Source organism: Astatotilapia calliptera, chromosome 5, assembly GCF_964374335.1.
Source record: "Astatotilapia calliptera chromosome 5, fAstCal68.1, whole genome shotgun sequence".
Classification (NCBI taxonomy): Eukaryota; Metazoa; Chordata; class Actinopteri; order Cichliformes; family Cichlidae; genus Astatotilapia; species Astatotilapia calliptera.
Window position 1 is genome coordinate 20560004 of NC_137426.1, and position 23619 is coordinate 20583622.

At 39.0% G+C, this 23619-nt stretch overlaps 2 protein-coding genes and 1 long non-coding RNA gene across 3 annotated transcripts; 2 read left to right on the forward strand and 1 right to left on the reverse strand.

The window, feature by feature from the left end:
* Positions 1-292: 292 nt before the first annotated feature.
* LOC113036122 (uncharacterized) lies at positions 293-4143 on the forward strand. The gene is made up of 3 exons (XR_003274424.2): positions 293-432; positions 1558-1692; positions 2976-4143. It is a non-coding gene; the product is annotated as an uncharacterized LOC113036122 (long non-coding RNA).
* A 3084-nt stretch (positions 4144-7227) lies between these two features.
* Positions 7228-16785, forward strand: LOC113022494 (uncharacterized). The gene is made up of 6 exons (XM_080301872.1): positions 7228-7544; positions 9398-9486; positions 11501-11591; positions 12153-13151; positions 13185-14610; positions 14710-16785. Exons 1-6 carry the CDS (start codon positions 7466-7468, stop codon positions 14792-14794), a joined length of 2769 nt encoding a protein of 922 aa, XP_080157998.1. The 5' UTR covers positions 7228-7465; the 3' UTR covers positions 14795-16785.
* Positions 16786-17088: 303 nt separating this feature from the next.
* On the reverse strand, positions 17089-20952 carry wdr77 (WD repeat domain 77). Its single transcript, XM_026166408.2, has 10 exons — positions 20551-20952; positions 20140-20325; positions 19918-20059; positions 19721-19770; positions 19315-19385; positions 19140-19197; positions 18294-18365; positions 18090-18198; positions 17940-18008; positions 17089-17862 (listed from the first exon to the last, which is right to left on the reverse strand). The coding sequence occupies exons 1-10, from the start codon at positions 20657-20659 to the stop codon at positions 17715-17717; spliced, it is 1014 nt and encodes a 337-aa protein (XP_026022193.2). The 5' UTR covers positions 20660-20952; the 3' UTR covers positions 17089-17714.
* Between the last annotated feature and the right edge of the window lie 2667 nt (positions 20953-23619).

Below are 23619 nucleotides of genomic sequence, written 5' to 3' on the forward strand. Positions count from 1 at the left end.
TTAGACAAGCCCCTATGAGCAAGCACTTGGTGACAGTGGGGAGAAAAAAAAACTCCTTTTACCAGGATCAGAGAGGGACAGCCAGAGGATAATAAGCTACTGTGAGGTCTTTAAGATATGATGGCGCCTGATCATTCAAGAATTTGTATCTGAAGACAAGGATTCTAAATTTGATTCTGAATGTAAGAGAAATCCACACTGTAAAAAAAATCCGTAAAAATACAGTACAATCTACTGTATAAACGTGAAGGAATTTTCCGTATTAGTCATTTACAGGTATTTTTCTGTATTTCTCAACTACTGCAATGCATTGTGGGAAAAAGAACCTGAAAAGGAGGGAAAAGTAAGCGCAAGAGCAGCCATTAGGCTTCTTTCAGGCTTCATCTGGATTTTGGATTCTGAAGTTGGAGAAACTGCCTTCAAATTTCTGTGGTAAGTATTAAAACTCATGTTTCGTTTTATTAAAATAATGTTTTTCAAAAGACTCCGTGTTTTTATTTAGAAAGAATTGTTAATTTATTTGTTAACTGGTTTCGGCTGTCTCCAGACAAGTCAGGAATATTTTGCTGACTCATTTTTTAAAATAATTGTTATTTAGGTTTAACATGACTTAAGCTTTATTTTAATTAATGTTAAAATAATTTTTACTGTGATACCACCAGTTTTGCCCTTCAGTGGCTGAACCAGTTTTCATAAATATTATAGTTAGCTGTCTGTGTCTCTCAGGGTATTACACAGCTGTGACTGCTAACTAGCTAATTAGCGAAAGTCAGCGATGTGGCTAACTGGGAAAGTGAGAACTTCATGGTTCTAGAAATTATTCTAGGACTCTAATAAGTACTGTATCAATACCTGTGTTTTACAGTTGGCTCTACTGTACACTTTAAAGGGTTTCAGGCAAAGTTACACTAACCCTAGTTTAAGCCTCAGACCTTCCTGGCTGACGCTAGCAAATGCTAATGTTAGCCTCTGATTTGGGCTGCTAAAGTAAAGACTTTTAGCTAGCTGACCAGCATAGATTATTTCGGTGGTTAACAGACTGTAGTGGTAAAATTATTGAAAGTATAGTTTCACCTCAGCACATTTACAATTACAGTATGTCTATTTTGTAGGACATAGAAATGTTTAGTTAATATTTACAGACAGACACATTTTCCCTGTAACTGTGTTTTTACTCCAACATTTGTTGAAAATGTAATTTATGAAATGCTGAGCAGCATTTCTTGTATGTGGAATATTTTTGTCACCCCACTGTGCTAATGTGATTAAATACTAAAAATTATTACTAAAAAAATTCAATAATAAATCAATAATAACTATTTCTTGATTGAACTATAATGTAAGCGCAGTGCTGGTGTGCAGGGGCTCTATATGCCTTGTCTATATCAAGCTTTTAGCCAAATATAAGCAGAGATATTTGTATCTTTCTTAAAAATCCAGATCCTTACAGATTATTTAAGAAATGGATCAACAGCTATCACTACTTGAAGCACTTTAAGTCCTGCAGTGGAAAAATATCCCTTATTTCACCTTTGATCACACACTTTGGTTTTCCAGTGCAGAGCAATGGCCAAGAAAAGGAAAGACTTCCCCGAGTGAAAAAAAAGATGAAGATACAAGCTGGTGATGATCCAGAGCAGCTGGTCTCAGGAAATGAAGAAAAACCCTGATCACCTTCTCTACAAACACAAGGTGAGTTTAATGTTGTGGTTGATTTAGTTTTTCAAGGTATGTATGTTACTTTAATTATAAACTGCTTTTGTTGCAACAGAATGGTGTTATGTGTATGTAACTCTACGTGAATTATAATCCTTTGTAGGGCTGCGTGATATGACCAAAGTCTCATATCCCAATATAAGACGTATCTCTCCTGATAACGATATATATCACAAAATAGTGCATTTTCTGTCAATTCTGTGATTCTCGGGCAACTCGACTTATGTGAAATGTTTTCAGTTGGGCGTCGTGTACCTGGAGTCGAGTGTTTTGACCGATGCATGAAACTATACATTTTTAGACATGAGTTTAAATGGCCGCCATTTTCTTTCTGAGTATTTATTAGACGGCGTGCTGCAAGGAAAAGCCTGTTCTAACGTTTGAGTCTAAGGATTATTTTGAGCACCTGACGACTCTTTTTTGCTTTTCATTCGTAAACTCTCTCGAAACTCTTTCATGTGATTCTTGTGTAGGTGGTTAAAGAGGTTTGTCGTGTTCGAGTGGTGGTGGGGACCAGTTTGTGGCATAATTTGCATAGTACAGTTTTCTGGGGCGTGTCAGACTTTTCATAACCAAACCATGTCCATGCTACAGAGGTAGCCCCTCATTTAACAATAAGGTCCTCGATTTCTTTTGACTGGTCCTTCTGGTTCTGCCTCATCCTTGCTGGCCATGCTGGTATTCTCTGTGCCTTCATCTGCGTGGTGACTGTAAGCGCCATTTATAGTTACTTGATGTTTTTATTTGAGGTCATTTGTTTGATGCATATTCTGAAATTTTATGTTTGAGAATAATGTATATCATTTCAGTTTAGTTTGAAAAGTCTCAACAGAAACTTGAGCTTTATTGTGAAAGGTTTATGTGGAAAATAAACAAGCGGACGGCGGAGCCACACGATGGTTTTATCCTCATTGTTGGTAACGAAAGTACGCGTAAAAACAGTCACTTGTCCGTCCATAGTGTGGTTATTTTAAGTATAAGAGAAGGAGAGAACTTTAAGAAATAATATAGCAACTACAGTGACCATCAAAACCATGAAAAAAATATTGCCGTAAACAGTTTATTTTGCAACACCACAAAACAAAGAATAGTGTATAATATGAAACGATAGACATTTTTATATCGTAATCTGATATATATCGTCATATCGCACAGCCCTAATCCTTTTTTTGTTTATGTTGTTTATGCTCTAGGTAAAAAATTTTTATAAAAATACAAACTTTTTAAAAATGTCTTGTTGTTTCTCTTTTTTTCCTCAGAATAAATTGCGACTAGTCTCAATGGCTGACACGGAGGAGCAACACAGCGACACGTTAACTCCGACTGCTGCAGTTCCTGTATGAACTGAGCAACTCTTAAAATCCAAGGAAAAGCTGAGTGTATTTTACTTAAAGCTCAGATGGACCTTGATGTACTAACATGCAGGCTGCATTCAGGACTTTGTCACACTGTTATATGAAGAGCGGTAACAAGACTTTGTAGTAATTTGTCTTACTATTGTCTTATTTGTTGTGATTTAGGGTCTGTGCGCACAAGCAGAGGTTTTTGTTTGTAACTGTAACCTCGTTTTCAGAGCCTTGTCTAACATTTAATGGTCATGAAATATGTCAGACTTTTTCCTCTACTTAACCAGCTTAGAGAATTTGAACACCGTGGAGAAAAAGGTGTGCATTAAGGATTTTGAACTATGATGTTTAAGTGTTGTCACTGCTGAGGATTCGTGGACACAGATCCTTATTCACTATGCTGCTGTTTACAGTTTAACTTTTCATCAGAACAAGCACTTCTAATTATACTTTGCTCCTCACTGACAAAACAAGTCCCGTAAATACACTTTTATCTTTAAGTTTGGGACAGTAATCTGTCTTAATTTATTATGTGTTGTAGTTATCATATGGGGAAAAGTCCTGTGGTTATCCATCAGTCCTGTTCGAATAAACCCAAAGTTCAGGAACATCTTCTTTAGATCTGTTCAGTTGTATTCATGTGGCACCACTTAAACAGTCAACAAATTTTGACTCAAGTATGTTATATTGTAAGGTAAAGAGCCCAAAGAGTTAATCTCAGACAAATGTTCACACAAATGTGAATTACATTCACTTCATTAATGAAGTGAATGCAATTCAGTAATCAAAGGTGTTTGGCTATAACTGACTACATGTGTATACAGTATCATAAGTGGACAGAGATGGATGTAAACCACACCTTAACCATTTGGCTGAGGCAAAACTACCACAAGGCAGTGATTCTAACTAAAAGGTACTCTGGATATTATTAAATGTGAACATGTCGTTAAATATGACATTTTTTGTTTGTCAGGTGTCCTGTTTGAAGAAAACACTTGGTAGCCACTTGAATGAATGTAAATAAACACATTTACATGAGGGCAACCTGATTTCAAGGAAATAAAAATGCTCAAATTTGAAAGCTTGTGAGTTATTTTGTTCATGTATCAGCTGTTTAGTAGTTTTATGACAAGATGGATGCTGTCATTATATTTAAGTATAGTGTTTGAGTTAAGGAGAATAAAAGAATATTTAACATTAATTGTACCAATGTTGTTGTGTACGAAGCACAAATTAATTTAAGTTTTAACTTATGAATTTTTGAGTACATGGTGTACTAGGTTGTAATTGCATAGAAATGTACGTTTAAGGATATAAAGAACTATATTTAATGAGTTACAGTGAAAAGAAGTGCTTGGAAATAGTAATATAAACAGAAATTTCAATTTTTCTATTAACGGAAAATATCAGTTAATGATACAGAAAATATACTGTGAATAAACGGAATTTTCTGTTTTATAGCTGAAGGAAATGTCCGTAAATAGTACAGAGAGTATACTGTAAATCTACAGAATTTTCCGTTTTATCATTTACAGAAAGGTCTGTCAAACCTCCGTAAAAAAACAGAAAATGTACTGGCAGAAAATTACCAGGACATTTTCTGTTTTTCTACGGAATATTTTTTTACAGTGCAGTAGTGAAGTTAAGTCAATATGGGAGAATAATCAACAATTGTGCAGCCTACCAGTAATAAATACATAAACTAGTTTTTCAGCATCACTCTGAGACAGGATGTTTCTCATTTTAGACATACTGCGCAAAAGAATGAAGGCAGTTCTACATATTTGTATAATGTGCTCACTGAACCAAATATCCTGGTCATAAATTACTCCAAGATTCCTCACAGTGGTATTGAAGGCAAAGGTAATATTTTTTAAAGTAAGGCAGAGTACAGCGACCTCAATTTTGTTTAAATTTAGAAGCAGGAAATTATAGGCTATCAAGGTTTTTATGTTTTCAAGACAGGCCTGAAGTTTAATTAGTTGACGTGTATCAACTTCATGCATATCTCCAAAAAGTTGATTCTGTTCATCTGGACGTAGCGTTTTGTGGGACAAACGTTTCATCTCATGGCCATTGATCAGTGGGTTTTGGTCAGTGGTTGTTGATCAATGGTCATGAGAATTTGCATAATTAAGATTAAGGAATGACCATCCATCCCATTGTTCCTTCAGTTGGCTGGTTTCAGTCATTATGCAATTGTACTGTTTATAAGATTGGGGAAACCTGCAGTCAGCTGAGACTGAAGAAGTCACTTGGATGAGTGACAAAATGTTTCTCCCACAAAACACTACGTCCAGATGAACAGAATCAACTTTTTGGAGATTTACTTTCCCGGATGATTGAGAATGCATCAAGACGAAACTTCATGCATAGATAAAGCTGGATATCATCTGCATAGCCATGAAAACGTATATAGTTATCTATCAGCCAGATATAATTCAGGCCACTGCAGCGCAGTTCCTTTAATACCAAGTGTGTGTTCTAATCTCAGTAGTAGCGTTTTATGGTCAGTACTGGTACTGAACACTGCACTGAGATCTACCAGGGCAAGCACAGAGATGAGTCCATTATAAAAGGCTGTAAAAAGATCATTTGTAACCTTCACTAGTGCCGTTTCTGTGAAACTCTTCAAACCATTCCTTTGTAAACAGTCAGTTAGGCCTAACTTTTTAATAGCTGCTCTTCTAGAATTTTTGATCTAAAAAGGAAGGTTACAATAAACAATGGTTTCACTTTGATAATTGATTTTATTTTTCAGACTTTAAACTATATTCATATGTCATAACAATTGTTTTAGGTGCACATGCAAGACACACAGATAGGGAAATAATTAATCACGTACATAAAAGCAGCAACAGCACACTATAAAATACCCCGTTGCAGGTGAAATGGTACTCAAGCAAAAGTGCTGTCACGGCGAGTGAGAAGAGCCGTGTGAAAAAAAGGAAAAAGAGGATCCAAGCGCAGGCAGTCGTGACGGTCTGAAGGTGATTTATTGACACAAAAATATAGAGAGGCAAACGACAAAACGGAGAACTAAACTATACTGGGACAACTAAACTACAGAGCATGAACACGAACATAAAGCAAGGTGGACGACGATACAAGATGGTGACGGCAGGGAACACACGGCTGAAACATGGTGGAATACACAGACGGACCAGCAACTATAATGACAGAGGACACGACTTAAATACACACAGAGAAACACAGGGGAATCACACACAGGTGGTGGACACAGCTGGGAATAATCAACAAGACGAGACAGAGGTAAAACTGAACACACTCACACGAGACGCAGGCCTTCACAATAAAACAGGAAACGAGAACACTACACCAAGACGCAGACCTGACACTGAGAGACAGACAGAATGACACATGGAACTTGAACTAAACTAAACGTGAGCTACAACCGAGAACAAATCCTTAAACATGAATAAACAGAAACATAGAATTCTAATAATAATAATCATTATAATAATAATACTCATAGCGCCCAAAACCACAATAAACATTCAAAAATAAACTAATCAATTAAAACTCAAAATACTGGGTCGAAACTGACCCAGAACCGTGACAAGTGCAATCAGCAAAATGTACTCTATTAAATGTAAAATCACCGGGAGATAGAAGGAGCCCTTTCAGTATTAGTCTACATCCTTAAAGAGAACCAATTTATTTAATGTTGTGGCTTTTAATTCATTTTGAATGATTTAATCAAGCACACTTTACAATCTCATTATTAGGTTTATACATTTCTTGGATCAAATTTTTAAGCATAAGCAAAAAATAAAATAAAATAAAATAAAAATAGGATACTAAAATGTTTCGACGTGTTCACATGCTTTGTTTTATTTTACTCTTTGTTTACATTTATGACCATAATAGCAGTGACCTACATGCAATAAACCCCTGTTGTCTTTTTTGATTAAGATGCTATTAAAGTTCACCCGCGTTCCTGAGCATTTTAATGTGATCACTTCGTCCCAGATTTAGAGATACAGGTAGACCAGTGCGCTAAAGCTCGGATGCGGATGGCTGACTCATCAAACAGTGAGAGTACAGGCCATTAACGTAAGCAAACCTGTGATTAAAGGACCTGATTCTTTCCACAGGTGAGGTTTGCTCTGGAATGTAAGGAGAGCCGAGGGCCTCACCTGCTGCTGCTGTACAGTCAGAAACAGGGAGGCACAATGAAAGGCGAGTGGGCGGGGTTTGCTCCATTTTCTCTGTCTGTCTGAGAAGTTTGCACCAAATCACTGGAGTCAGGTGTACCTGGAGAAACGCCGTCATTCAGAGCAGCACGTTTGCGGTTTATCCCGGATTTACCTGCCGGCGAGAATGCGCCAATGATCCGCTGAAGCCGAGAATCGTAGCTACGCATCAACTAATCAATAACAATGAAGAAGGGGTCGCTGAATTTTCTGGGTCGAAAGAATCATTCTCTATTCGACACCAATGTCAAAATGCAGGAGATGGGTGAGTAGAGTCTAGTGCGGTCTGTTTATAAGAGCAGGTATCTACGCCTACAGCGAAGAGCAGCACGACCTTTGGACTTGGTGTTGCAATAGGACACATATGTTTCCACCAAGCTCCAAACTTTAGACGTGCTGACAGGAGTGAATCCTTCAGGTGCTTTAAACAAGTAGCAGCAGGTGTCATCTATGAATTTTGTTCGGTGTTTTTAACAAAAGTAAATCTATATTTTAAATCCAAGAGTCTGGGTCCTCTTCAGACTGTGTTCACTTTGATCCAAGTTAAGATTTCTCAGACAAAACTGAAGTTTTCATCTAGAATAGTTAAATGTGTACCTTGGGTGTATTTCATATGAGTCAGCTACTCTTAGACATACAATCCACGGTGTTATAGATGAAAACAGAAATCTGTTACCGGTACTTTTATTTACCTGACACAAACAAATTCACTCTTCTGGCCACAACAATGCATAACAGCATATTTCCATAGTACAACAGCTGGGCAAGCTCCATCTGCTGAGCAAGAGTGTGTGATGCAGTTTAAAGCCTTAAAAAAAGGAAACACAAGTTAATAGCTTAATAATAAAAATATTACTTTCACACACTGATATCAGTTTACTGATAAGCTCTAAGTGACATTAGTGGAATTTGACTAGTGAAAGCAGAAAAGGAGAGGACAATTTCTATGCAAAGCTGCAACACAGGAGAGATCATTTGCCTATTTAAATCAGAAAGGGGCGCAATAAGAAAAACAAATCATTTGCTTAGACTGGTTTAATACCGCAGCCAATTCATTCTGTAGTTCCCACATTTTTCTGAAATGACACAGAAGTGCATAAAAGCTATGAGGACCTACACCCTGTGACTACTGGGAATAGGTGGGAAAACAGTTCCCTTTCCTTGTCTATTATGACAGGCTCCTCTGTCACGCTGCTTCTTGTGTCTGCTTTTGTAATAGAAAGCTAAATGAACACATAGAGTAAGAATCTTCAAGTGACAAGTGTCTTTCAGCAGTCAGTGTCATACTGGAACAAAGGAATGTGTGACTTCTAGGTTTACGTTCTCAAATCATCAGTTTCCCAGGAATGTTATTGCTTGTCTTCCACATCTGAAAATGACTATGGTCATGTTTCGGGTCTCTTCCTCGGTGCACTTTTAAGTCATCATTGAGTGTCTTGTGTCATCCCGTGACTTAGATACATACAGAAAAACCAGGCTTTTCCACTGACATGAAAGACAAATGCGACTGGTCTCTTAACCACTTTGACTTAAGAATGGACGATCATTGTGTGGCACTGTTTGTTTAAAGAACAAAGGGTTATGCTACATAAAAGCAGCAACATTTGGCTGCATGTTATGAAGCTCCTCTCAAAGAGTGAACACAGTTAAAGCGAGTTTTTCCCCCAAGAATAAACCTTGAATTCATTCTTCCAGGCTTTGCGACAGATAAACTATTTACGTCTGGCTATATGATAAACATTGTGGTGTTGTACAGCAAGCAGAAGGTGGTGCAATGGATTTCAGTTGGCACCATAACTGTTTTCCCTTAAACACAATGGTGGACTTAGACTGCAATCATCGGCTCAGTTGTGCATAGCTATTTTGTTGTCAACAACCAACGGCCACACAGCAGATTATTAGTCTGACTGACAGCTACTTAGAGGACACTTGGATGCACACAGTATCTCATTACCTGCACACTGCAAGTGTACAACATCATTGTTTTGGCCTTGACTGGCAGATTAATGATGGAGATTTGATTAGTAATTTAATAGCTGAATCAATTCAATTGAACTTGCTTTGCTACCAGAACTTGCTTTGCTGGATATTAATGATCTACTTTTTTCTTTTTCACAGACAATGTAGAGTTGGTCCTGGGGTCATCTGCAACTCATGAGTCAGGGACTGCAAGTGTGCGAGCTAGACCCACAGTGAAGCATGGTGCTGTGAGTATCTCTGTGAAACCATGTGGTTCACATAAATTTTTACGTTCATTACCCAGTTTCTGAAATTGAAATGACATGTTTTACGTGTCTCCTGTCTCTCTACCCTCACCATAATCAGTCACAGCAGATGGCTGCCTCTCTCAGAGCCTGCCAGAGGCTTCTTCCTGTTAAAAGGGAGTTTTTCCTTCCCACTGACACCAACTACTTGCTAATAGGGGGTCATCTGATTACTGGGGTTTTCCCTGTATTATTGTCGGGTCTTTACCTTACAATGTAAAGCCCTTTGGGGCAACTGTTGTGATTTGACACTACATAAAATGGAATTTAATGAATAAGATTTGCATGTGAACAGCTCCACCATTTTATTCAGTCTCAAACCCTGCGCCTGCAGATGCAAATGAACTGATAGCTGACAGTTTAGTGTTTAAAGAGTTTATTTACTCGTGCAATCTGATGTGTGACGTGGTCCGCACAGTAAAAGTCTCCACAGAGAGATCACGACTTATTTTCTTCCAGTATCTCATGTGGGAGTGATAATGCTCATTTCTTTTTTTAGAATGACATGAAATATGACTATAAAAAAACGACATATCTCACAGCGATGCTGTCTCAACAGGTAATTTGCAGAAAACATGATCAATGATCTTCTGCAGGTCACATCACGCTGCGCACAAAAGCTACAGCTGCCAAAGTTGCCATAAGACATTAGAGCAAGTCAATTACAATTTAGTCTTGCACTTAAAGTCTCCCATTGCATTGTCATGTTGCAGACAAAAATGCAAAGCTCATCTGAGCACTTGGTTCACACACCTCAGCTCAGTGTTTTCTGGGAGTGTTCTGTGAATGTGTCTGTGGCATGTGGATGCGGCACACCCTGCAGCACATGGGCAGGACAGCTCTGAGCGCTGCGACAGATGAACGTGAGTCATAGCGCGGAGAAAAGGCGAGATGGAATCAAACTGGATCATACGCTGTCTTTAATGGCACGCCCTCGCTCCGTGATGCAGTTTTCATACCTTTCCAAATAGCTACGCAACTGGGATTATTAGCAAAAGAGGGTGTTATTCAAGGTGTGATATATCTTTTAGGACAGCAGCTGCCTGAAACTGAAGATTTTTATTCTTATCTATTGATGCTGATTTAATTCATTACTGCATACAATCAGCATGGCTGAAACGTGGTATAAGGGGAGCTCTTAGGGCATAAATTGAGTCCAGTTAAAAATGTCCTTGTTGCTTTCCTCCTCAAATGGTCTGCAGCAGACTAAGATCAAAAGGATACAGCTGTTATGTATTCCTGGACTGAATATCTGCCCATTTGAAGGACATATAACTTTCCAAGTTTCTTAGATTTGTATTGTGTCAACACAGTCTCTATTTATTTGGTGTCGTAGAGAGAACAGCAACGTACTTTCCATAACTCTTCCTCTATTTTGCCCCTCTTGCCTACAACATAAAACACCCATGTATCTAAGTAACACGCAGTTTTCTCAGCCAGGCCCATCTTAGACAATGTGATGAATAATAGGTGTATCCTCTGATTCACCAAATATTTCTCATCACTCAAGTATGCAAACGTGTTTTCTTTTATTTTTTTTAAACCTCTAGCTGTTTTATGTTGAAGAAGCCTAAAGGTTAGACATGTACCTAAGTTGCTGCAAAGCAGTCTGACATATTTAGTACTTAATTTTGTGAACATAAGGCACCGTAAACCACCATCATAGAATTTTCACGTAACAGCACATTGAAATGATTTTGGCAGCTACTTCAGTTCTGCTGACGCTAAAAATGCTGCAAGCATTGGACAGGCCAACCTGTTTTCAAGGAACACTGAGAGCTGATATAGTTGAGAACTGGTTTGTGCACCTCAAGACCAAATACTTGCCAGACAAAAATCTCTGTACATACAGGCTACAGTATATAGCCTTATCGCAATTTTACTGTTGATCTTTGTCTCTTGTGTTAAGAGGTTTGAAAAATCAAGTCTGATGGTGTTTAATTTTCTTCCCTCGCAGTCCTTGTCTGAGAGTTTCCAAGGCTTTGCTGTCCCAATGCCGAAAGTCCCTCTCCTGCCCCCTGTCAATGGTCCAAAGACCAACGGTTCAGGTGAGCATCTAGCTACCTTCCAATATGTACTTTAGGTTTAACTTGACTAAAAGGCAAGAATCCCATTAATTAGACCCTAAAAAGTCCACATAACTTGTGGGGCTTTTGCTCAGACTCGGTTGATGGATCACAGCAATCAAAATAAAGAGGAAAAAAAGGAGGGCAGGTTAATGTTTGCTCGGGCATTGCTCAATAACTCCCCCTGAAAATGTCCAAACGGTCATACCAGATGCCAAATATATTTACATAATGGGAGTGTTAGCATTCTCAATAAGTGGAAACCATTTACTTCTTTTATTTCCTTTTTTAACAATTCTAAATTTATGTAAGAAAGCTGAATTTAAAGCTTTATAAAGAATTTTCTTATTCTTTATAATCGTTTCTGCCTCTTTAATAATATTCTTATTATTGCATATTATATGCACAAATGAATTGCACTCTTTAAATGAAACAGACGGATTTCAATTTTAGTCTCTTATTTATGCAGCAAGTTTGCATATTTGAATACTGTGTCTGTTTCTGCAAAAACCTTTCTCATTTGTCCTGTCTTCTCATCCACAGTTGGTTGGGATCCATTGTCCAATGGCTCCATTACTTCAGTGCCTAACCTTGATAAAGGGGAAATATTTGTTCCTCCTCCTCCTTCTGTAGCACCTCCACCACCTCCAAGTGAATGGATTCCACCTCCACCAGACTTCCTGGGTGACTTAAACACTCTAGACCTAGCAACCATACAGCCTCCTTCCATGCCCGCACCAAACCCTCCTTCAGTAGAACCAAAGGATTTATCCTTCCTAAAACCACCACCAATGGCTCCACCAAAGCCTCTATCTACCACTTCTACTGGCTCTCCATCATCCATACCCATCTCTAGTCCACCATCAGCTCAAGTTCCAGAGCATCCAAAATTTGCCGCCCCACAGCCCCCTACTGAAAGGCAACAGAAGACTCAGAAGAAACCTCCTCCAAAGCCCATTAGAATTTCCTCAGTCTCCAACTCTGACTCCCCCCCACAGACTCCTGCACCACCACCCCCTGTGCAGACACCCACATTGTCCACTTTCAATCCCCAAAACACAGCAAAGGTTAACACTGCTCCTAAGACCTCATTTCTCAATGTGTTTGAAGACCGTGACAAAAAACCTACGCACATGTTACTCCTGGAAGATTCCGGGTCTTCCAGCTCTGGCCCTGTTCTCGTCAAGGTGGACGGTAATGCTCCCAAAGTGCCTACACTATCTAAACCAGTTCCCATTGTAAAGGAGCTGGAGGAGAATTTACAAGTTGCCCAACCTTCTGAATCTACCCTATTTGAGCAAAAGACAGTGACTAAGACAGAGACTAAGACAAAGGCTAAAACAGAGACAATTTCAGTGCAACCAGAAATAACCAAACCAGTACAGCCACCGCCTCAGAAGTCTCTACAGCTTGATGAAGTTGACAATACTCAGATTAATTTAGAGACAAGCAAGGACAAACTTGGAGAGAACCAAGGTCCAAAAGCAGAAAGTCCAAAAGCAGAAAATCCTAGAGAGTACCAAAGTCCAGCCCCAGTCAAACCTGGAGAGTACCAAAGTCCAACCCCAGTCAAACCTGTACGGTATCAAAATCCAAACCAGAAATACAGTCCGATATTGGATCACAAACTACGTAACCTGAAAGGAAGTGAAACCCACGGAGCACGAGACGGGCATGCAGCTTCTCCGCTGGCTCTTCTAAAGGCAGCTAAAGAAAGAGAGAAAAACAGAACGACGCACTCTGTTTCACAGGAAAACAGTGGAAAGAACAATGAGCAGCCAAGTATTCACTCAAATGACCTTTCAAGTTCTGGCTCTTCAACTGTAAAACTGACAGAAAAAATATTACAGGAGACTCCAAAATCCTTCAGTCCAGTAGACCGTCCACAAACAAATGATGCTCCTGAAACTTCAAGCAGTCATGCCCTGGTCAATGGTCAGGCACCATCTACCAGTCCAGCTCTCAACAGGATCATAGAAACCCCTGCTGTTAGCAAAAAAGCAGAGGAGAGACAAAAGGCATATCAAAGCAGCTCACTGTCTCAGACTCCACAACCTGAGGGCAATAAAGATGGGTTCAGCATGCCATTACTGCCTCCACCACCAGAGTTTGATGATTTAAGCAAGATTATGGACCTGCCACCTTCCATCATTCCACCGGACCCTCCCACAAAAAAGGCACCGTCACCACCTGTAACCTCTCTTTCCCCTGCCTCAGTTCAGTATCCTTTGAATAAGACACAACCCTCTGCAGGTCCTCCCTCTTCAGTGCCACCTCCTCCTCTGAAGACAGCACCTACAGCTTCCATTCCACCTCCTCCTCTGAAGACAGCACCTCCAGCTTCAATTCCACCTCCTCCTCTGAATACAGCACCTCCCTCTTCAATTCCACCTCCTCCTCTGAAGACAGCACCTACAGCTTCCATTCCACCTCCTCCTCTGAAGACAGCACCTTCAGCTTCAATTCCACCTCCTTCTCTGAATACAGCACCTCCCTCTTCAATTCCACCTCCTCCTCTGAAGACAGCACCTACAGCTTCCATTCCACCTCCTCCTCTGAAGACAGCACCTCCAGCTTCAATTCCACCTCCTCCTCTGAAGACAGCACCTCCAGCTTCAGTTCCACCTCCTCCTCTGAATACAGCACCTCCAGCTTCAATTCCACCTCCTCCTCCTCTGAACCACCCACCTCCTAATGTCCAACCAAAGACACAAGTCCAGACAAAACCCAAGCCAGACTCCACTCAGCCAGCACGCACTCTGGAACAAAGACATTTTGATCTCCAGTGCATCCTAAAAAAGAAGCTGGAGGAAATGGCCCCCAAAATTTCCCACCAAAAGGAAGATGTAGAGCCTTCCTCTGATGAATGGGAGTCCAATGACCAGCTCAAATCACCAACTACCAAATATCACCAGAAAGCAGCAACTCTGGACATGAGGGAGCTGCAGCGTAAAGTGAACAAAAAATATCCAGATAACTCGCCAACAAAAGCTTTGACCAGGTAAGACTGTCATGCTCAAATGTCACACATTGACTTTTTAAGATGCCAAAACTCACTGGTTGGCTAATATATTCATACATAAAATGTTCTTCTTTTCAGCAATGGGCCGAAGTCTAAATATCAACATGGTATGACTTTCACAGTTCGGCCTGGAACCAAAAATCCTATTACTTATCATGAGTAGCGGGGATTATTAAGGGTCTTTCGATTCTTGGACATGTTGAGACCTTCAACACAGACTATGGGACACAACGTGTGTGAAACTACACTTTTATCAGCAGCAGTGTGGACCACAGCTGAAAAAGAAGGCTTCACACAGGTTATTTACACACTGGGTAGCAAATATGTTAAGAATGCCTGTTGACAAAGGACTGCCGAATCATAAAGACAAACACGACACAGTCACTGTCAAATGGTGTTTTCTTTTCCATTGTGTCACAGTCAGAAAGAACGTTTTAAACATTTGTGTAGTTGCTGCTAATTATTTAGTCTTAAGCTATATTTTGCTATATGTTGACTTTTTAACCATAGATTTGGGTAATGTTATTGTATAGGAAAACTCCATTAATATTCAAATAAAAAAAGTTTAAAGTTTTTAAAAAGTCTTTTATAAAACAATGAGAAATTTTAATTGTAAAATATAGTAATTTGGAGCATAACTGTTATTATTTCATGCTGTAATTACCTGCCAAATAATGGGAAATGTTCTTTCACTGTTACATCTCGATTATGAAAGTCTTATGGCGCAAAGTAGTAGGGGTCTAGTGTGATTCTCACATTTATCCCAAAAAATCCTTTATGGTTTGTATTGGATTTTCTATACCACTACGATAAAGAGTGTTAATCTAGTTACGTATACATTGTTATTGATGGAGATATCAATTTGTATAATATGAAAATCGCATTTGGACATTGCAAGATGTAGTTATATGTACATGTTAAAGTTGTATATAGAAAGTCATCAAATTAAGACATTCAACTCTAAGTAGGAAATAAATGTAACAAATTGCTGAGTACACATGGCTTGCATGTGTACACAATTGTATGTAAAAACACTGCAGTGATTTCCATCATCCTAGTAATTAAAGCTTTTAGCTGTGGCTCAGAATGTAAGTGCAGATTTAATATACTGGTAAATTCCCAGGGTGCAGTATTGTTTAGTTTGTGGCTTTAGTTTGTTGTTAGGTGGTTGCTAGACAGTGTGACATCATCGTAATATGTCATGCTTAGTTTTTGGGATATAAATTATGTGTTACTATTGTGAAATTAAAATGATACAATACTTTTATAAGGCTCTTGTAGGTGCGTAAAAGCTACAAATGTGTCATTGTGCCACATTGTCAGGTGGCTGCTAGGCAACATGATGACCTCATAATATTTTATATAAACAAGAATCGTCAGGGCCCCATGAAGAACCTGTGTGCCAACTCCAGATCATGTAGGAGCTTGTGTGCAAACAGATTTTTTTGTATTAAAGTAAGATATAAGCTAGCTGAAGAACTGGTTTAAGTTTTTTTTTCCCTCCTAAGAATTGTCCCAAATAGCATCACGCAATTAATTCCAAATAATTCCAAGATTCTGCTAACGAAGAAATTTAGATTTAATTATTAGGCGTTTTTTGTGGTTGTTGACGCAAATAACCAAAACACATCAAAGCACATGTAATTTAACCTCCATGAAAGGCCTTAAATGTACCAAAAGTTATAGATCATTATCTACATCAGACCTCACATTGACACTGTTAGTGAATGACTGGGGTTTGCGTCAGCCACATCCTTACCAACACAGTGGTTTATATTTACAGGGCATGTGATCAAAAAGTTCCACCAATAAAATAAGAAACATACTCAATTTAGCTACTATGCTACTCAAGATGGTTTCCTTCATCGCTTCTCCGGGGCTGCCATTGCTTCTGCTATTTATTTTTATTTTTAGATGGCTTCACTGAAGTCCCACCCCATGTGTTGAAATGTCTTCTGCGTCAAAGCGAACCATTCTAGATCTGGAAGATTTAAGAGTGGTTGGTCTGAGGTCGAGCATTTTTGTCCTGTTTTTTTTTTCCCCCCCTATATTTACTGGGTAAAACACCATCACTGTCAGTGCACAGTTGTACTGTAACATCCTGAGGTTTAACAGGGTAAGCATTCTTTTCAAATAAAAAACTTTCACTCACAACCAAGTTGTATTTCCTTCTACTATTGTCCTTTTCCACAAAATGAATTTCCAAGTTAAAAGCCTAACAGGAATTCCAAGTATCAACTCCAAAATAGCTGCAGTGCTGGAAGCAGTGCAGAGGTGCATAAGGACATGACCTTGAAGGAGGGGGTTGAGGTTTATGGCTTTTCGGGGAAGAGGAACTTATTGACTGCACTTTGTGTATCCTTGAAAACTCCTCTTATTCCCACTACCTCACAGTAGTAACAGTTTATCATATCTGATCTCAGTAAACACAAAGAACACACCAAATGATGCCACTGATAACATTAAGTTACCTTTAATGTAAAATTCTGCAATACAAATGTGCTGCTTTGATGCAGTTACACAAAGACAAACTATACAGTATGAAAGAAGTGGATAGTGAGGCTGTGATTAGTAGTCATAGAGAGAATAAAAATATGGACGCAGCTATCTGGTCAGAAAAATTAATCAAATGAAGTCAAAGTGCTATAAGCCTACATTTGATGTGAAGACCACCTAAGGGCGAAAGCTGCAGTTGCAAAAAGACTCTCCTACAGAATTCCTCCTATACCCTTCAATAGCTCACTTAGTGGCTAACGACGTGTCAATCGCGTCACTAGCCAATGACTAAGCATTTTAGATCAGACCTGCCCCTCTGTAGAATGTCCATTTTTTACAACCAAGATGGGGACAGCAGAAACGCTCATCACTATGTAACTAGGTCCATTTTATGCTCTCTATGTTAGTAATGCACAAAAACCATGACTAGGAGAGCAGAATTCCCAATATTGTGCAGTTTTTGGGGGCTAAATTAAGGTGAGAGCTTTCAATAGATTTTCATTTCTGCAAAATGACACCTCAGGAATGAGGGGAGAGTAGTGAGGGGAAAACAGTGCTTTCCTTCAGTGCATTTCCAACTGATCGGTCTAAGAAGAGGAACTGGGAATGCCATCAGCTGGACCCACTTTATGGTGAAGCACAAGATGATCCCAGCCTACTGTTGTGAGGGTGGAGGAGCCATTGTGAAGCCAGCTCACACCTTTGACATAGTCCTGGTGCCGCCGGTCTCGGAGTCTACAAACAAATATGTGATTAGTGTTTTTAATAATACAACAAACTAAATGCTTTCAGCATGAAGTACAAGCACTCACATTTCTCGCAGTTCAGAGTCCATAACAGCAACGCTACAGTCATCACTAACAGAGGCTAGCAAGGGTGTGCTGGGAAGAAAAGGAAGACGTCAGAATTTTGTAAAAGAGCAATAAAGCCAAAGGTGAGATCGTGACACACTTTACATTTACCTGTGTGTGGAGAAGGCCAGCCCATTAACTCTACGGCTGTGAACGTTCTCCACCTGAGACGGCTCCGATCCCAGGAAATCTTTCACAGTCACCCTGCCGAGCTCATCGCCTGAGACACGATGAGAGTGAAAGAAAAAAAGGAAATCAACTTTTTCTCAATTAAACTCAGCTTTTAATCAAATGTGACCAAGTGCAGCGTCTTACCAAAAGCAATGGTGCTTCTGTGGTGAGGGTGCCAAGCTAGAGAAGTAGGGGAGCAGCTAGGTGACTCTACATCTGAGGCAAAACAAAAACAGAAACTGAGAATGCGCTTGCCATCTGTCATTACTTACACAGGACATCCTGTACAGCATAGACACTGACATATTTCCAAGAGAGCCTATAAACAGATTCCAGGAACAATAAGACAAATTCCTTCTTTAATCATCCAGACAAAAATCAAACACTAGGTAGCTAATTAGGTAATTAGGCACTCTATATAACTCTTTACCCCTTGAAAGTAACCCTTAAAGCTCTTTTGTGAACTGAGAGGTTTCTGTCATATTTCAGGCCTGCTTACAGTACTAAATGATGGGATCTGGATCTAAAGTTAGTGAGGGTGGTTTCTGCCTATGCAGCCACTCCTGGACAAACCTGAAAACTACTATAATGGTCCTGAAATCACATCTTTATGGGTTTGGAGGTGTCAAAATCCATCATTCGGAGGACAGATAAAGTCTCCAAATGTGGGGGAAAAGTTAAGGCTCTGGATTTGGATTGATTACTTTGGTAATGGCTGCGTATTTGGAGGAATCAACTCCATTGCAGGTGCAATAGTCTCTACCTGCTAGGTATTAGTATATACTCCTATTTTAGCACATATACATTTGCAGAGTGAATGACTGCTGCATAGTGTGTGTACTGGCATAAATATGTAAACATAACTGTTTGTTTTGGAACAAATTTTACTCTCTGTCATACTTCATTTCCTGTGGAGCTCTTCCAAATCTCGACTATTCTTGCAGTAGTGTTTGGCAAAAGTGGTTATCAAAGCTTGGTGACGTAGCTTACCTATTCTTGATGCAGGTTTGGTGGGCTTCCTCCTGTCCCACAACAACACACGGCCGTCCTAAAGAAGGGGTGAGAAGAAGAAGTAGTTTAGTTTATCTGAATGATTGCAGCTCTGTGGTCCAAAAAATAAACCTCACTGACAAAAATGCAAACAACATGCTGATTAGTATCTTACTTGGCTACAGGAGAGAAACAGAGACTCATCTGTAGGACTGCAGGCAACACAAGTGACTGGCTGTGTGTGCACTGGCGGAAGAAAAAACCCAAGAACTGTTGAGTTAAACTTTTCACATCAATGACATTTATGACATTTTTGGCTTTTTAAAACCATTTTAATATAAAACTTTCCTTCAGCAATTAATCGTTCCAAAGAGTCAATAGGAATATGACACTGGGATAGTCTGGTAATGTCAGCAATAGAAAAAAAACCCTTGGTAAATTAATTAATCTAAAATCTATACATACAGGAATGCTACCAAAAATAAACATTCTTTGCTTTTATTTTTCCACATTGAGGGGAAAAAAGCATTTTTGTAAGTTTCGTGCATTTCTGTATGAAGAACTGTTAAGATAATGCTTACCATTGTAGGTAGTGACAACCGTTTCCTGACTTAGATCCCAGACTTTAATTCTGTAATAATAAGCAAAGATGCACTTTAAGGGATGACAACTCAAAAATTAATTAAGCCAAAGTTTGAAACAAAAGCAATTAACATTGCTTCTGCTCTGTTGTGACAGGTGGAATGGTGTATGTATGTTCATGTAAAACAAGTCTAACCTGCAGTCCATGCTGCCAGTGACTGCAGCGGTTGCTCCAACCACGGGGCTTACTGTGGTGACAATATGGTCATGATCATGCTTGGTAAAGCGATTAACCAGTAGACATTCATCCTCTGCTAGTTCCCAGAGCTCCAAGGCACCTGCACAGAAAAATGAGGCCAGTTTCATACAAGCCTCAAGTGTGTGCTTGATTCATCTGCCATAAAAAACATTTCATTACCTGAATCTGACGCAACAATAATTCCCTTCTCTGACACCCATTTGACATCTGTGACACCAGCCTCAGTCTGCACACCAGCTTTGCAGAATCCCTCACTGGGGGCCTGGTCAGGGTCGCTGTAGATCCAAACAGATCCCTGCCAGCTTCTGCCAGAGAGGCTGGAGGCACCAAGTAGCAGGGTGCCATCTGTGGAGAAAACCCAACGAGAAAACCCTTCAAATATCTATATTTTCATTCATCGCCTGCCAGTTAAGATTACTCTGACTAGTATTCAACATAAAATGTTATTTATTTAACATTTCCAACGTAGGACTTGAACAGTTTAGCACAAATGTAAACACACTAATAATAACCAACTAGCGGCTCCACGTGTTTACACGTTAACCTTCAGCTAGCGCTCCTTTTCCCTACCTGCTCTGTATTGTGCCGCGCACAGGTGCCTCTCCATGCACGCTGGAGCATTGGGGGGTATGTCCCACCGGTTTTCCTTGGTCATGCTAGTATCCACGGAACTATTCATCCAGAAACCGCACTTTAAATGTTGATGAGATTTCCTAAACTTCTACAACACAACTCCTGCGTTAGCTAGCTAATGCTACTGCAGAAATGCTGCAGGCTTTGTCTTTAGTTTATTTGGAAAATATTATTACTATCATTAATAGTACACAGTCGGTTCCTAAAAACACGATTAAGCCTGAATGCATGAAAAACGAGCCCGTAATTTTTTCGTTTCGCGAATGAATGACCGGGAGAAGCGCAACACATGGGACTATTAGCAAACACTTCCTGTCTGGTGTAGCTTTTTCCTTCTTCTTCTTCTTCTTCTTCTTCTTTTTGGCCGCATGCACAGTTCCAGACATGTTACTGCCCTCTGCAGTATTATTAGGCTTATGCGGCCTCTTCAAAGGTTTAATGCTGTAACGTAATACAGCACTGCCACCTGCAGTTACTATAGTTTTGTATTTCTATATCATGTTTTTATGTTTTTATTTATTTCGTTTTAACTTTTTGTTTTGAACGCTGTTTAGTTTCAGTTAATTTTCGGAGTGCGTTTGCTCATTTACTTTGAGTTTTTATTCGTTTCAGTGTTAGAATTTTTTTTTTGATGATAACTCATATTTATAACTTATGGATGGCAAATAATGCTGATGCCTTTTTTCTCCCTGTGGCAGAAACAAGTTTTTGTTGTAGCTTCTTTCTTCCGAAAAATAAGACATAATTCCAGCCTGTACTTTGATGTGAACTCCCATGTCAGTTAGTTAGTATGTTAGTTACAGACAAATCAGTCCGTGAGTTAATTTTTTCTTTTATTACATTTTTTCATTCCCAGGCTGATACAGCTAGCTACAGATACGAACTTCTAGATTCGCAATTCGGCAGATAGCCTATTTTGATGTTTATTTCACTTTTGTAATGCTCGTGCACAGGAACATCAAAGCTAACTGAACTGCTTTAAAGCTCTTCAGCTTTTCATCACGCCATCTGGTTTTGATCATAAAGATAAAATAAACCTGATCACTGCCTTTTGTAGATGGCATTGTATCTGCTGATAGGTTCATTGTTCACTGTAAAACTTGGAATTTCTACAATAACTTAAGGTATTATTATTATTATTATTATTATTATTATTATTATTATTATTATTATTTACAGCATATTTACTGTTTTATAATTTATTACAGGATTAGCATTGTTTTTTCCAGTTAATATGAGTGTAGCACTATTAGCTCTTTGAAAAATAAAGCAAGTTTAAACATTACATTTAAACCATCAAAAAAATGTGAATGTCTGCCATCCTAATATCGTCTAGTAACACAGCTATTTCATCATTAGCAATTCTATTAAAATATTCACCTAATGATGGAACGAGATGCAAAGACAGAGGACCACAAACTTATCTTGAAGGGGTATCTGTCTACCACAATCTATCCAATAGTTGAGATTCCTCTTTCTAAATATCACAGTAGAAGAATTGAGAATAACTACTTCATTGTCACACAACAAGATCAATGTTCATATTAGTGAATCTTTCAATAAAAGGATTTCAAGCTGGGTGACAGGTTTCCCCAGTGCCCTCTTATTGCCCAAGAAATCTGATATTGTCCTGTTTTCTGGGGCTTTAGAAGATAAATTCTGTGCCACAAGTCATATGTGACTATGGCATGACTATTTGGCCAGCTACATTCAGAACTTAATTTGATGTATAAATTATGTTACATATATTTTCCCTTTTTTTCAGGTCTTCAGGATTGGGAGGACATCAGACCCCCTTCTGCTATTTCACATAATTCCCATGTCCTCCAAGATCCTATTGTTTTTTTGCCATCTCTTATCAAACAGGAGGCTGAGCTGGAGGTGGAAAAGCTGAAGATGCTAAGACTTTTATCGGGAGTGACCACAACTGACAGCTCAGGCTGAGCAGTTTGGAGAGAAAGGTAGAGAGGCAAGACTGAGAAGGCTTGGACGTTCTCACCGGGGACGGTGGAGATATTGGACAAAAGATGTTAAATATGCCATTTAACATGCCATTCATGGATTTAGTGATGGAGGACATTCAGAGGGTTGGTTGTCAAAGAGAACGCTAGGGATAGGGTGAGGGTGGAGGCTGATGATTCACTGTGGTGACCACTGGTTGCAGCCAAAAGAGGAAGAAAACATTGTTGATATATTTTAAAGCATTTTTAAACTTCATGTGCAAATACTGCAAAAAAAAAAAAAAGTAAACGAAGAAGAAAAAGCCATGACATAACATTATGGATGTAATATCCATTGGAGGTAGAGCCGGTCATCTACTAATCAGAAGGTTTGTGGTTCAATGGTTTAACTGGCTGCTCCAGTCTGCATGCCAAATATCCGCGGCCAGATTCTAACTCCAAGTTCTTATCCGATCCATCCATTGGAGTATAAATAAATAAATAAATGAATGAATGAATGATTGAAAGAAAGAAAGAAAGAAAGAAAGAAAGAAAGAAAGCATAGAAAAAAATTTATGAATAGGTAAATGAGGAATGTTGTATAAAGAGCTTGAGTGCTCAGGTAGAGTAGAAAAGCGCTATATAAGAACCAGTCCATTTACCATTGTTTTTCTTGACTGAATGTGGCAAAATGAGTTTGTGTGAATATGGCACAAACATGGGCTAATACGTGGAAAGTTACTGCTTAATGTAACTGGAGTTACAGTTTAGGTAAGTCTGACAGCTCAATAGGTTTTTTGACTAACAACAATGAGGTTTTAATGGCGCAGTAAAAGTTAGTAAAATAATTTTGAACTAACCGGAAGTCCATTTGCGCTCCTTTTCAAGTCCAGTTTGACCCTTTTTATTTATAATTCTGGCATGGGACAGTTTATATATACTAAAGTAGTCCCTTTTATGTCAACTCCTTATCGAACAAACCCCACAGTAAAGTGACAAGAGAAGAAAAGAAATTACAATAATGTAAATGCGCATGTATAACTACGTCAAATCCATCTGCGCTTTT